Consider the following 16161-nt stretch of genomic DNA (forward strand, 5'->3'; position numbering starts at 1 on the left):
TCCGCTTGAAAACGATCAGATTCAGCCGCGCTCCACAGATCTGTTCCATGGAAGGAGAGCTGTACTGTAGTGCACATTAAGCTCCATGAAGTACAGCAGTGATTCTGATTCCCCCCCATTTGATATGCATTAGGGCCTGTTCTTTGAAATGGGGGTCCGTGGCCTAATGATTAGGCCATGGACCCCCATTTTATAGAATGTTCCATCTCCGAGACCCCAGTCACTGTAAACCCCTTAGTTTACAGTGACTTTGAGAGTGTACAAATGGAAGGGACAGGCATCTACTATCAATCTTTCAGCCGAGGACCCCCCCCTGGAACTACCCCACCTCCCAAGGACCCCAGAGTCAACATACCCCACATTGAGAACCATTGCTGTACACTACAGCATACTGTAAGTCAGTTAAAGTGATGAGAGAAAGAGCCAGAGAGAGAGAGAGAGAGAAGGAGAGAAGGATGCTCAGAGTGTGTGTGTGTGTGCGTGCGTGTGTGTGTGTGTGTGTGTGTGTGTGTGTGTGTGTGTGTGTGTGTGTGCGTGTGCGTGTGTGTGCGTACGCGTGCGTGTGCACGGGACAGCGGAGAAGTGTGAACGGTGGTCATCTTGAACATAGCGCACGGCGGGGGATGTAAAACATTTATGAGCAGCACCACTGATACTGCAATTCCACTCCGGGCTGCCCTCCCCTCCCCTCCCCTCCCCTCCCCTGACGCAGCCATTGGCTGAAAACAACATGCCATCCGGCTGGGAGGCTCGTGATTGGCTGAGATTTAGAAGAAGAAGAAAACAACACGGAGCAAGCGGAGGAGAATGCGGCTGAATGAATGAAAGCCAGGGAGAACAGGTTTAATGTGGCGTCACCACACCGTAAAAGCACCGGCCTTTATTTAACTCTGGGAGTGTGCAGAATGGAACCGCATGAACCCTGTAGGGGGTCCATTTGGTTCCTTTTGCACACTCCCTGAGTTACAGACCAGTAAAAGGTCTGAGAGAGAGAGAGAGAAGTGGTTCTCTCTCCGAGTTAAAAGAACACTGAGGATTTTTACTGGGTACAGGACCAATCCCTGAGCCGTGTCGAGGGGGAAGGTGTGATGCTGAATGCACCAAGGGTGATATTCCAGTTAAATGGCACGGTTTAACCCATTTATTTTTGGCAAAGAGATTTGGTGCAATAGAGAAAAAAGCAGTCCAAGTACAACTCCAGGTCCAGTTGGCAAGTCAAGAGGGTTTAAATGGTTAGTGACGTCATGTGCTTACGCAGGAAGAAGAATGCACAGCATGTGCATGTGCATACACATAAACACACTCACAGGAAGAGGAATGCAGTTAATGAATGGGATGTGCTTGAAAGCACACGGCGAGCGGAGGCTTTGATTCAGGGCTAAAACAAGAGCAGGGTGACCTATGTTTTGTGATCTGGTTACAGGAGATAGGAGGGCGTAGATAGATGTCAACGGGGCAGGGCAGAAATGTGAGCCAAGGCCACCTCAAAGCTGAAAACAAGCCTTTTTTTTGTTGCTCTTGATGACTTGGGAGTTGCAGCTACAATCCGGCCGGGGCAGTGCAATAAATCTAATGACTCATCCGTTATCCTCCTGTCCATATACGAGCCAAAATACTGTCAGGGGCAGGGATTCTGCTCCGCTACGTAAAAAAAAAATCGGTTTCTGGCAAGTAGGGCTGTCACAATTAGATGGTTGTGTCGTCTAATCGCAATTGTTTTACATAATCGCGATTATTTTACATAATGGTTTTCATAATTTTTAAAAAATAGTGGAAATAGCCGATCTACAAGCTCAGTTGTCAGCTTCTAGATCGGCTATTTCCACTATCAATGTTCTTTTTTAAGTATAAGGTGGTCAAATATGTCCTTCATTTCTTTGTATATTTAGGTTATGTGTCATATCTGCCATGTGCAACTTCAAAGCCTAAAAGCCAAACAGAAATGTAATTGTCAACAACAAAAACACAATTAAATTGTTAATGTCATAATCGTGACAGCCCTACTGGCAAGTTGCTTGAGTGCCCTGGTTCTCATTGTGAGGTCTGGGAACCCGCAGGGGTCCCTGGCTAAATGATTGACGGTTGGGACACATAATGGTTTCATATCAAACTGGGGGTCCTTTAAAATGGAAAGGGCTGAGAATGCACACAGTCTCCTGTGTTCTGTGACCATTGGGCCTGTCCCCTGCCTGAGGTCAACTTGTGTTCCTCAGTGGCTGGGGTCAAGTGTAATGGGGTTAGTCTAACCCTAACCCCATTTAAAGGAGTAGTTCACCCCCCAAATGACTTTTTTTCTATTGATTACTCATGCCATGGAGACTTGAGTTCAATAATATTTTTTTGCCAGACCCATGAAATGGGTAGGCCTACATAAGCAAATGTCTGTCCGGGTTTTCTATATAAAGGGTATATATGATGATGACATGATGATGACATGCCTACAAAAGGCATGATGTCATAAATGATGATGACAGACAGGGGGTCTGGCACAACCAGGTTGACCTGGTCTAGTTTTTGTATTTGTAGCATTCCTAAGACAAAAATTTGGATATAGTAAATGTACCCCCATTGATTCCGGGTGGGGACCCAAATGCATTCGGGTCCCCATCTGGAATCAATGTACATTTATTGTAATCAAATTATTGTCTTAGGAATGCGACAAATATTATTGAACTCAAGTCTCCATGGCATGAGTAATCAATAGAAAAAAAGTCGTTTCGGGGGTGAACTACTCCTTTAAAGGACAACTTTAGTTTTTTACAACAAGGGTTCATAATTTAGATTGTAATTAAAGAATATAAAAGATGAGTGTTAAATTGATTTCATTTACTTCTTTCTATTGTTTTAGAGATTCTTATTTCAGTGGTTGGGGGCATGCGTACAATTGGCTAAATATGTCATTTTACACAGAATAAGCCCATTACCAAGATACAACACAATCTTTCATGGTTAGATGTGACTTAGGGGGGCTAGAAGTGTTACTGTAAATAGCAATAAAGAAACTGCTGGCTTAATGTGTCTAAAAATACATATTTAGCCACTTGTACGCATGCCCCCATGCGTACACATGCCCCACATTTTAGCACGGTAAACACGATAAAACAATAGAACGAAGCAAATGAAAACATTTTAACACTCACTTTTTCTTTTCTCTAATTACAATCTAAAATATGAACCCTTGTTGTAAAAAAACAAAGTTGTCCTTTAATCTTAGTGGGTAAAGATGTACCCATGGGATCCATTGCTTTTTTTTTTTTACTTTTTTTTTTAACAGTATGTGTCATTGACCATATTGGGTCATTCACTGTGTCCTCTTCCTGTCCCCCTCCCCCTCCCTCACAGCGGCTAATAAGTCATCAGCCATCATGTCCACCCACATCGTGGCCTGTCTTCTACTATACAGACACCGACCGGTAAGCCTCCTCTCCTCTCCTCTCCTCTCCTCTCCTCTCCTCTCCTCTCCTCTCCTCTCCTCTCCTCTCCTCTCCTCTCCTCTTTCGTGTTCCTCCACCCCCCCACACTTCACTGAACACACTCTCTCTCTCTCTCTCTCTCTCTCTCTCTCTCTCTCTCTCCCCCTGCACCTTATATCTACTGCACACCACTGCTGTCTGTGTACAACAGTGTTGTGCCGCTGCCCTCTAGAGGCACAGTACTGCAAGTGCCTGTCAGCGAACACAAGTACTGAAATGACCATTGCTTGGAATAAGGACAACCCAAATATTGACTTATTGCTCATGTCCTTTATGCATTGTTGCACATTTACTTTAACCTTCATTGAGTAGAGAGAGGGTTACTTGCATAATGTTGATACAGGTCATCGTCATGTTATATCAGGTATTTTTGGTGATCCCCTGCTAAAGGTATAATATCCGTGTCTGAGCTCTGTTTTTCTTTAGTTGACCTCCAAAATGTCTTAAATTGGCCTCCAATTCTTTCTTTTTTCTTTAATAGCCTCCAAAAAAGTGTGTGGTTTATGGCAATGAAGTCCTTAATCCCAATATCATATTAAGGCTATAGTGTCTGCATGTCTATTTAACCCATTTAGGCCTAGAATTATTGAATGCTTTAACCAGTGAAAAATAGCAGATATACAAGCTCACAGCGCGGCACCGAGTGCCGCGCTGCGAGCTTGTAGATCTGCTATTTTTGAAAAAGTTGTGAAAATGTGTGCACATCTTTGAATATATGTATTTTCAAAGCGAACGTTTGTAACAAAAATTTTGCTTCTGGGGGGTCCCTGGAACTAAATATTTTGAGATGGGGGTTCGTGGCCAAATATCATTTTGGGGGTCCTTCACATGAAAAGGTTTGAGAACCACTGACATAGTAGTCTCAAGAACAGACTAACTGAGCTCCATTTAAGTGAAAAGGACCTTTTCTTTGACGATGGCTATAGCCAGATTGCTGACATAGAAACATAGGTTTTCAAAAAATCTTAGAAGGATTCAAAGGACAAAAAATCGGGTCAAAATTCAAATTTTCATGATTTTTCAAAAATAGCAGATCTACAAGCCCCCAGCTTGTAAATCTGCTATTTTTCAATAGTTAACGCATAAAATAATGATACACAATAATGTGAACCCGTTCTAAATGGGTTTGGAGTATGATTTAAAAAAAAGGTTTCTGTGCACGTAAATCCACTTATTGACTAGTTGCCTACATGCTCGCCCCCCACCCCCCGCTGTGTGTGCAGCAGGCACGTGAAAATTGGGCGTGAGCCCTTGCCCTTTTATCCGTCTGTAAAAAGTGCCCTCTCCACTATCAATGCCGTTTTCACTATGGCGAAAGAAATGTAAATCCCCCCCTTTCCATGCCATACCTGATAGCAGCATTCAAGAGAATTTGCCTTGTCCAACTCCAAACTCTCCTGAACTTGAATGCAGAATCTTATGTTGAAAGAATTGCCCTCCATGCCGTTACGCCACATCTCCAGTATTCACTTGATTATGCTTAGTGTGGTATCAAGTACTGAAAATAGCTATTTTCGATATTTTCACCAAAAGGCCCTTTTAGAAATGTCAGCCCCTGCCTCTCTAACATTCTCTGCACCAGTGTTCTTTTTGACAGCGAATTTTGATTTAGTTTTAGACTTTTAGTCATAGTCTTTTGAATAAAATTACATTTAGTTTTAGTCATAATTTAGTCCCCTCAAAGGTTTTAGTTTTAGTCTAATTTTTGTCGACTAAATATCATAAGATTTTAGGCAACTAAATCTACAATTGATTTAGTCAACCAAAATGTATTTTGGCAGGCCTTGATGGCATCGTAATGACTGATTTTACACTTGGTTGTGTGCGCTGAAAATAGCTGATCTACAAGCTCACAACGCGTTGCAGTGCGACGCGTTGTGAGCGTGTTGCGGGCTCGCAACACCTGAGGGCAACCAAACATAAAATTACTCTCTTCAGCACTAGTCCCTCCCTAACGTTTTAGTCTAGTTTTTATTTTGTTGACGAAATTGTCAATATATTTAGTCTTAGTTTTAGTCATCACAGCTTAGTTTTTATTTCGTTTTTAATTTCGTTTTCATCAGTGAAAGAAACGCAGTCGACAAACATTTTTCGTCATAGTTTTAACTCTCAAATACCTGGAACGCGCCCGAGTCGCGTTAGATTTGAACCACTTTAACCATTATTTTATGCTTTAACTTTAGAAAAATAGCAGATATACAAGCTCACAGCGCGGCACCGAGTGCTGCGCTGCGAGCTTGTAGATCTGCTATTTTTGAAAAATCGTGAAAATGAGTGCAAGTCTTTGAATATCTTTGACCCGATCTTTGACCCGACTTCTAAATCCTCCCTCTAAATCATGCTGTTCTCAAACCTTTTCATGTCAAGGACCCCCAAAATTAAAGGTATTTGGCCGCGGACCCCCATCTCAAAATGTGTTGTTCCAGGGACCAACCAGAAGTAAATATTTAGTTACAAATGTTCGCTTTTAAGTAGATATATTCAAAGACTTGCAAAAAGAAAATCACGATTTTGCAAAAATAGCAGATCTACGAGCTCGCAGCGCGGCACTCGGTGCCGCGCTGTGAGCTTGTAGATCTGCTATTTTTCACTGGTTAAAGCATTCAATAAATTCTAGGCTCTAAATGGGTTAATCAACACTGCTCTGCACATCCCTTGCATGCAGGGCGTGGTTCTGTCCAAGCTGGTGGAGGACTTCTTCAACATGAAGGAGGAGATCCTCTCGCGGGACTTTGACCTGGGCTTCTCGGGCAACTCGGAGGACGTGGTGATGCACGCGCTGCACCTGCTGGGCAACTGCGTCAACGTCACCAGCAGCGCCAACCGCAACGGCGAGTTCACCGTGGCGCCCAGCCACACGGTGCAGGCGCTCTTCGAGCTCAACTTCTACAGCAACGGCCTCTTCCACGTCTTCATCTCCGACGCCATCATCGGTACGTATATACAGATCCTTCTCGAAAAATTTTAATATTGTGTAAAAGTACATTTTCTTGAAACTTTCATACATTTCTTCAAACTTTCATATATTCTAGATACATTGGATAGTCAGTGAATTATTCCAAACCTTTTTTTATTAAGATTTTGAATTCTTATGGCATACAGCTCATGAATATCAAAAGTCCATATTTCAAAATATTACAATATTACACGAGACCACTCAAAACAAGGATTTATATTAGAGAAATGTCAACCTTCTGAAGTCAGAGTTGCTTGAAGTCCAGTGGGAAGTCTCCGAAATCGGTTATGATTTGGGGTGCTAGGGCATCTGCAATGCTTTTTCACACAATATTCTAATTTTTTGAGAAGGATCTGTAGTTCCTGCGTCTTTTGTCTCTTCGATTCTGTATAGTTGCATTTCTCTAGGGGGTTCAAATCAAATCAAATCAAATCAAATCAAAGTTTATTTATATAGCACATTTTCAACGAAAAACTTCCCGTCAAACAAAAATGGAATGGGTGACTACATCAGCAAGCCCCTCTGAAGAATAATCATGAATCATGATTTTTCACCTGTGTGATTCTCATAGCTCAAAGTTCCTCCACACACAGCCTCTGTGCCACCAGATAACTTTACTATAAATGTTGCAAAAGGCCACTGCAGCTGGATTTTAATATTGGAGAATATGTTATATTTGTCACATTCAAGCGAAAAATAAATTGAACGCGGGAAAGCATTTTTGCAAGTTTGTACTACTATTTTTGAACATTTTTGAAAAATCTTGAATAGGTGAGAACTACTGATTTTAGAAGGCATTTGTAGAATCAGCCTCAGGTCTTAATGGGTTAGGATCTGAAGATCAATGACCGTCCTGATAGGTCTCAGACATGCAAACTTGTTGCTTATCGGCAAAAGTTGCCATTTTGAATCCAAAATGGGCACTTGTGTTTGCCCTCTTGGCCCCCAAACTGTGGAATAAACTCCCTGTTACACTTGTTGATGTACTGACATATTATCTTGCTTATTGTAAGTCGCTTTGGATTAAAAGCGTCTGCTAAATTGTACATTACTAGAGATCGCGCCTGCTTCGCAGGCGCTCACAGCTACGTTGCAGCAGTGATCCACCCACATCCATCCATCCATCCATCCATCCACATCCATCCATCCACATCCATCCATCCATCCATCCATCCATCCACATCCATCCATCCATCCATCCATCCATCCATCCACATCCATCCATCCACATCCATCCATCCATCCATGCATCCATCCATCCACATACATGCATCCATCCACATCCATCCACATCCATCCATCCATCCATCCATCCATGCATCCATGCATCCATCCACATCCACCCATCCACATCCATCCACATCCATCCATCCATCCATCCATCCACATCCATCCATGCATCCATCCATCCACATCCATCCATCCATCCATCCATCTGTCCATCCATCCATCCACATCCATCCATCCACATCCATCCATCCATCCATGCATCCATCCATCCACATACATGCATCCATCCACATCCATCCACATCCATCCATCCATCCATCCATCCATCCATGCATCCATCCATCCATCCACATCCACATCCATCCATCCATCCACATCCATCCATGCATCCATCCACATCCATCCATCCATCCATCCATCCGTCCGTCCATCCATCCGTCCATCCATCCATCCACATCCATCCATCTACATCCATCCACCCATCCACATCCATCCATCCATCCACATCCATCCATCCATCCATCCATCCATCCATCCATCCACATCCATCCATCCACATCCATCCACATCCATCCATCCATGCATCCATCCATTCATGCATCCATCCATCCACATCCATGCATCCATCCATCCATCCATCGATCGATCCATCAATCCATCCACATCCATCCATCCATCCATCCACATCCATCCATCCATCCATCCACATCCATCCATCCATCCATCCACTTACTGTACTGTACTTTACTGTACTCTACTGTACCTTACTGTACTGTACTTTACTGTACTCTACTGTACTCTACTGTACCTTACTGTACTGTACTTTAATGTACTCTACTGTACCTTACTGTACTGTACTTTAATGTACTCTACTGTACCTTACTATACTGTACTTTAATGTACTCTACTGTACCTTACTATACCTTACTGTACTGTACTTTAATGTACTCTACTGTACCTTACTTTACCTTACTGTACTGTACTTTAATGTACTCTACTGTACTCTACTTTACCTTACTGTACTGTACTTTAATGTACTCTACTGTACTCTACTTTACCTTACTGTACTGTACTTTAATGTACTCTACTTTACCTTACTGTACTTTGCTGTACTCTACTGTACCTGACTGTACCGTATTGTACTGTACTTTGCTGTACTCTACTGTACCTGACTGTACCGTATTGTACTGTACTCTACTTTACCTACGTTATTTTAACATCAGCGTGGCCCTACAATCTTCAGTGTGCTCCTAGATTAGGCAACAATGTTATATGAGATACTTAAATGGTTTCCTGTGGAAATAAGCTTAGTCTTTTCATGGATCTCCTTTTAGTAGACCTTGTACCAGTGAATTGTACCGTCATGAAACTGTACCTTTTCCTATGCAAACTTCTAATAAAGTCTTCAATCAATCAATCAATAAACATCATGACATTGAAGTAGGGTTGTTCGATGTGGCCTAAAAATAAAATATCTATGTATTTCTCAGAAAAGTCGATTTTCGATTCCAATTTAGATTTTTTGTTAAAAGAATTAAAAAGAAGTTAAAAGAAACAATACATTGTTTCAACTATTTTGTTTTCATTTAAAAAATGCAAGGAAATGATTTTTTTATTATTATTGTTTTTTTTATTTTTTTTTATATCCCAATAGTTAATTGTAATAAAACAATAAGGGTAATAATAATAATAATAACTTTAGTTGCACAACAATCACATACAGAAGTTAACTTAGTGTTTCATTATCAATAGTGAGTGACAAAACAGCCAAAACAAGCAAGCTCTTGGAGGCTGGTGAAACGGGTGAAAAAATAGCTAAGGCCGCCCCTGCACCACTCATGCACGGAGATGTTGATTGATTGTAAACGGAGGCGAAGCGCTTCGCTTCCCGACGCAAAACATTGAAGCCAGCTGTTATGAGGTAGACTTAAGGTTGTACTTACCTACCAGAATGAAATGAGGGAAACATACGGAGCTTTGCAAAATACGTTGTGATTATCGTGCTGTTTTGTGATGCTGAAAAGAATCCGTCCAGGAGGCAGCACTGCATGAGATGGTGTCCGAGAAAATGTGTTACTCCATTACTGTGTGTGGGGCCTGGCGTCATGGATCCAGGGACGGAATTCGTTGGGTAACGATATGTTGTGTAACTACCTTCACATTCCGGCCCAGATCTAAACAGCAGATCTTCACGCAGACAACACCTCGATGCGCGAGGCGTTGTGAGCTTGCAGATCTGCTCTCCAGAATTACGTCAGAACTCTCTCTCTCTTTCTCTCTCTCTCTCTTTCTCTCTCTCTCTCTCTCTCTCCTCCCCCCCTCCCTCTCGCTGTGTTTCTGAAGGAGGTGTAATTGGAGTCTCTCTCTCTCTCTCTCTCTCTCTCTCTCTCTCTCTCTCTCTCTCACGCTAGTTTGTTGACGCCCATTTGTGATGTAATTCGCGTTGGAGGACAAAATGGATGATGCAATTGCGAATTGTGCAATAAGCATAAAAACACAAACTATACGGTCCTGCAGAGAGACTAAATGTATAAAATGTTGACAGCGCAAAGCGTCCAGGTTAGTCTGTCCTGGTGTGTGTGTTTATAAGAGGTGTTGTCAGATATTGTAAATGTAGATACAGTTTGAAGTGTGTGGAAGTGTGTCTCACCATTGGAATGTTGGTTGGTCGAATGTAGGGATTTGATAAGTGGTCCTCTTCCCCCCATGCAGCCTGCTGTGTGCTGGCCTTGCAGCGAGAGCTGGCGGTGGAGGCGGGGCCTGAGCAGTCTGCAGACCCCTGCAGCCTCCTGCTCAGCCAGGAGAGGCTGATCCGCAAGGCCGCCAGCCTCTCCCACTTCCTCACCAACGAAGTGGCCGTGGCCCCGGTGAGTACAGTAGGCCCGTCACAGGTATCACATAATAACCGTCCCATCGCTGTTGTTTGACATTATCGTCATAATCGTCATAATCGTTTCCATGTTGACAAATGTTGATATGTTTTCAAACATTTTCAGAAATAGTGGAAATAACCGATCTACAAGTAGATCTACTTGTAGATCGTCTATTTCCACTATCAATGTTCTTTTTTTAAGTATAAAATTGTCAAATACTGTATGTCACTTTGTATATTTAGGTTATGTGTCATATCTGCCATGTGCAACTTCTTCTTTCGTGTATCATCGTCCTTGAAGATTGGTTGGCGACATTTTATTTCACAAAATGTCTTGTTACTTGGGTTTACAAAGCCTACAGGCCAAACAGAAATGTAATCGTCAACAACAAAAACACAATTAAATCGTTAATTGCAATTATTTGAGTGACAATCGCCATGTAAAATGTCGTGACAGCCCTACCGGTAAGTCCCTCAGAATCCCCCCCGAAACAAGTGGTTCTCAAACATCGTCATGCCTAGGATGGACCCCATAATTGATAATCATTGGTCTTTACTATTATTACACTGACCCTCATCTGAACAACCCTCACAAGAGATCACTGGTGTTATAAAACACAAGAAAATGCAATGCTACTCAACTCTATTTGTTGTGTATTTATTCACCTTTTGTGTACCGGTAGTTGTATATCGCAATGATAGTTTTTCACAAAATCCCAAGGTCCACTAGGACTTGTCTCAGCACACCGCTTGGGAACCACTGGATTCGTTTTCTACCAGGTGTTGTGTTAATGTGTTCTCTTCTCCTCCATCCTCCAGCCCTGTCAGACCATCTACCAGGTGTTCCATGACACTGTGACCCGGCTCATCCAGTATGGAGTCCTCTATGTGGCAGAGGTCAGTTCCTCATTATAACTGCACTCTGTTCCTCGTTGGTGATATGGGACACAGTCTCTCCTTTAAGCGTTCAACACTTAATAGAACTAACAGCAGAAAAATGCGCGCTCTTTGCAGGTTCATTTGGTTCCATTTGTACACTGTCAGAGTTACGGGGAGACCTTGAAATGTGAACGTTTGAGAAACACTGGTCTAATCCCTTGTGTCTCATAAGTATGTCTCATCATAATGTGTGTGTGTGTGTGTGTGTGTGTGTGTGTGTGTGTAAGGAGGACCAGGAGGAGCTCAGCCCCTCCCCCACAGAGGAGCCCTGGCCCAAGAAGTTTCCGGAGCCGCTGTCCTGGAGGAGTGACGAGGAGGACGAGGACAGTGACTTTGGGGAGGAGCAGAGGGACCGTTACCTGAAGGTACAGCAGCCATACTGTACGGTATACTACGTATGGGGCATGCCCATATAGACCGTTACCTGAAGTTACAGCAGCCATACTGTACGGTATACTACGTATGGGGCATGCCCATATAGACCGTTACCTGAAGGTACAGCAGCCATACTGTACGGTATACTACGTATGGGGCATGCCCATATACAGACATGCAAACAGCCCCAAGGTGAAAAAGGTGACACATTTTTATGGGGATAAAATGTGCGCCGCGCATAGCGCGGCGCGAAATTTTGGACCTTTTTTTACTGAATTTGCACGTTTCTAACTCGGTTAAACAGTGACTTACTCATACATATCATACATACCGGTATGCAGCAAAATTGGACTTCTTGCCTACCACCAATTGTTCTAGATATAATAAAGAAAATTAAATCTACAATAATATAGCCTAAAGATATACCGGTAGTTATAGGAATATCTTAATATTTAGGGACTTGTCTTTAATAAACAGGCATAGACAATGCCTGTTTATTAAAGACATATTAAGTGACAATGTGCACTGTGAGCTTGTAGATCGGCTATTTTAACTACTTCTTAAATAGGCCTATTTGTTTTCTAAGCTCATTTCTTATATCATTTTGTATTATTTATTCATGAAATTAAAAAAGTAATTTACTTTTTTTTTTTTTTTTAATCATGAAATGTTTAGCTTTTTTGGGGAGGGAATGTTTTTTGAAAATGTTTTGAAATAATTAAAAACGAAATGTAGGAAACCAAAAATGAAGGGACCCATAAAAATGTGTCCACGACCCACACATGGGTCCCGGCCCAGTGTTTGGGAAACAGTTGTAAATCACAGTCACAAATGATTCATTTAGTGGATTCTCCTGGCTGACTTTTTGCAATCTAGCTAGCCATCATCGTCAAATAAAAGGTCGATCCTTTTCACTTGTAACTCGAGCTCAGTTAGTCCGTTCTTAAGTTGAGAGACCAGACTTTTTGTGACTTGTCTCAGCCTCCTCCTTCTGTAGGAAGAAGTCACGGCAACTCTAGCGTTAGCATGTGGCTAAGCTAGCGAATCATCGTAAAATCAACAAGGCTATAACCGATAATATCACATCACGCATCGATGCAGAATAGCGCACGACCGCGATGCAAGCGAATCAAACAGTCCACAGTCACACCACAACTACGGCAACTGTCTTTGCAAGCTTTGAGCGCTCAGCTCTGCCTCTGTCAGGGCTCGCAGTCAGTGCATTGAGTGCAGTCAGTGTTGTTGACTGAGCGCTGCCAGCTGACGACGACGTCACAAAGAGAAGGGACTCAGGGAGCGCTTGATTTGTTAAAAAACAAAACGACCCACTTCCCCTTCCACCTTCAACACCATTGTCCTGACAAAATGGACGGCGCCGAGAATAAGAAATAAACGCTCCTCTTCTCACTGCTGCTCTGACGACACGACACCCCCCCACCCCCCTAAACATTTTTTCAACGAATCTGCACGATTCACACAAATGACCAATTTGGATTCAAAACGGCGATTTTCGCCGAAAAGCTACACGTTTGCATGCCTGCATATAGGCCGTTACCTGAAGTTACAGCAGCCATACTGTACGGTATACTACGTATGGGGCATGCCCATATAGACCGTTACCTGAAGTTACAGCAGCCATACTGTACGGTATACTACGTATGGGGCATGCCCATATAGACCGTTACCTGAAGTTACAGCAGCCATACTGTACGGTATACTACGTATGGGGCATGCCCATATAGACCGTTACCTGAAGGTACAGCAGCCATACTGTACGGTATACTACGTATGGGGCATGCCCATATAGACCGTTACCTGAAGTTACAGCAGCCATACTGTACGGTATACTACGTATGGGGCATGCCCATATAGACCGTTACCTGAAGTTACAGCAGCCATACTGTACGGTATACTACGTATGGGGCATGCCCATATAGACCGTTACCTGAAGTTACAGCAGCCATACTGTACGGTATACTACGTATGGGGCATGCCCATATAGGCCGTTACCTGAAGTTACAGCAGCCATACTGTACGGTATACTACGTATGGGGCATGCCCATATAGACCGTTACCTGAAGTTACAGCAGCCATACTGTACGGTATACTACGTATGGGGCATGCCCATATAGGCCGTTACCTGAAGTTACAGCAGCCATACTGTACGGTATACTACGTATGGGGCATGCCCATATAGACCGTTACCTGAAGTTACAGCAGCCATACTGTACGGTATACTACGTATGGGGCATGCCCATATAGGCCGTTACCTGAAGTTACAGCAGCCATACTGTACGGTATACTACGTATGGGGCATGCCCATATAGGCCGTTACCTGAAGTTACAGCAGCCATACTGTACGGTATACTACGTATGGGGCATGCCCATATAGGCCGTTACCTGAAGTTACAGCAGCCTCAAGGCCTGTCCATACTGTCCAAAAGGTCCGGTTCGACTACAAAATGACGTCACCTCGCGACTTCTGAAAAGCATTAGACCGAATTGGAGTTGGGAAATTTTGCACGTCGGAAAGTGCAACTCACCCAACATTTCGGAGAAACTATTTACTACTACTATATTGGTCAAGCTTCACGTGACATCACAATACCTACTATAAATAGGCAACCATTCTTGATATTTCCAAGAATCACATCTTTCTAGTTATAATCATTCTGTATGTTAGAGACGATGGGAGAGAGACGAGACGCATCAAAAATCAAACACTAAAACGTTGTTCATTTCCAGACAAATCCGCTCAGGTCGACCTTGATTCATCGCCAGGGGCGTCACAAGGGGGGGAAAGTGGGACTGTGTTACTAGGGCCCAAGGTGGAGGGACCTTAATTATTTTATACTTTAGCTATTGAAAAATTGCAGATATACGTACAAGCTCACATCGCGGCACTCGGTGCCAAGCTGTGAGCTTGTATATCTGCTATTTTTCATCGTCTCTCTGTCTCCGTCCACTAGGTGAGCACGTCGTCGGAGCCCCAGGAGTTCTTTGTGTTCCTGCAGCGGCTGCTCAGCCCGGTGCTGGAGGCCTACAGCGGGGCGGCCATCTTCGTCCACAGCCTGAGTCAGCCCATGGCCGAGGCCGACTACACGCAGCAGCTCTTCAGATACCTGCTGACCCGAACGGAGAGGGGCATCGCCGCGTACGGTACGACCACACACTAACAGACAGGGTTAAACAACTAAAAATGGGATTGACTTTCAAAATAGTCAATGCAAATCTGCCCTCCATCCCCTGCATATCTGACCAAACATCTCCAAAAAGTTAGTGATACCCACAGCCACAACACCAGAGGGAGCGCACACAATGATCTGATAACACAAACCCATAAGACAAATACGGGTAAATTCTCCTTCTACAACACTGCCACCCAGGAGTGGAATTCCTTGCCTTATAACATGTAGCTCGCTGGCATCCTTCAAAACTGCCCTGAAAACTCACCTTTCAGGAGGCCAGAGAAGAAGGTAGCTATCACTTCTCCCATAGAGCCCTCCCCTTACCTTAGCTCCACCCCCTTGTTTCCCCTATCCTGTACATATAGTGTTTTTATAACTGCGAATGCTTGAATGTTTTCTTTGCTTGATATTTGTTATGTCCATGAATTAAATACCAGGCACTTTCAATGTAAAAAAAGACTGTAAAAGGTCTTATTTGGGCCTAGGCAGGGTTTAACTGTACTGCATTTCTATTGTATTGACTATACTTGTACTGTTTAAAATTATCAAACAATCAACACTGCATCCCGAACACTGGAGCCTCAAGTCCAATCCATCACTATGTTTATGTGGTTTGTTGTTGTGCATGAAGTCAAACATCGTTCATCAGTTATTCACACACACTACAAAAGGTAATGATCATGCAATTATTATTACTATTCTAAATCAAATAATGGATTGCTGACAAAAACTCTTGATCACACTGGTGATTAGGGATGCATCCATGTGAAATTCCTGGCTAACACGATATGATGACAGATTAATTGTCCATCCCTACTGCTGATTGCTCCCCGGTGATTCCTGAATGTCTGTTTTTTTTTTCAGGTGAAAGTGCAACCCATTACCTGGTCAAGAACACAGTGAGGACTTTCAAAGAGTTGGGGGTAAGAGAACTTGTTGAGTCCAATGTTATTACAGTAGAAGAAATGATTAACCAGCTTATGAAAATATATTGGTATATGAAAAAACAAGAGACGATCTATTGGTACGTTGTACCAAATGCTATTGCACCTTATACAAATATGTACAGATAGTTACAGATGTTATTTTACATTCTGTGATTGTATAGAAACTAGATTCTTCAAACCT

The 16161-nt window shown here is 42.9% G+C and overlaps 1 protein-coding gene across 2 annotated transcripts in view; it reads left to right on the top strand.

Annotated features, from left to right (window-relative positions):
* Positions 1 to 16161, top strand: part of gpam (glycerol-3-phosphate acyltransferase, mitochondrial) — a 65026-nt gene that overhangs the window by 43497 nt on the left and 5368 nt on the right. The window contains exons 14-20 of one of the 2 annotated variants that reach the window (XM_080746943.1): positions 3343 to 3413; positions 6139 to 6406; positions 10372 to 10526; positions 11351 to 11428; positions 11698 to 11835; positions 14815 to 15004; positions 15898 to 15956. In XM_080746943.1, the coding sequence (XP_080603069.1) occupies positions 3343 to 3413; positions 6139 to 6406; positions 10372 to 10526; positions 11351 to 11428; positions 11698 to 11835; positions 14815 to 15004; positions 15898 to 15956 (959 nt within the window). The remainder of the gene's footprint in view (positions 1 to 3342; positions 3414 to 6138; positions 6407 to 10371; positions 10527 to 11350; positions 11429 to 11697; positions 11836 to 14814; positions 15005 to 15897; positions 15957 to 16161) is intronic. The other variant, XM_080746944.1, reaches the window with a different exon arrangement.

This window comes from Nannobrachium achirus, assembly GCF_963921795.1.
Source record: "Nannobrachium achirus genome assembly, chromosome: 18".
Taxonomy (NCBI): Eukaryota; Metazoa; Chordata; class Actinopteri; order Myctophiformes; family Myctophidae; genus Nannobrachium; species Nannobrachium achirus.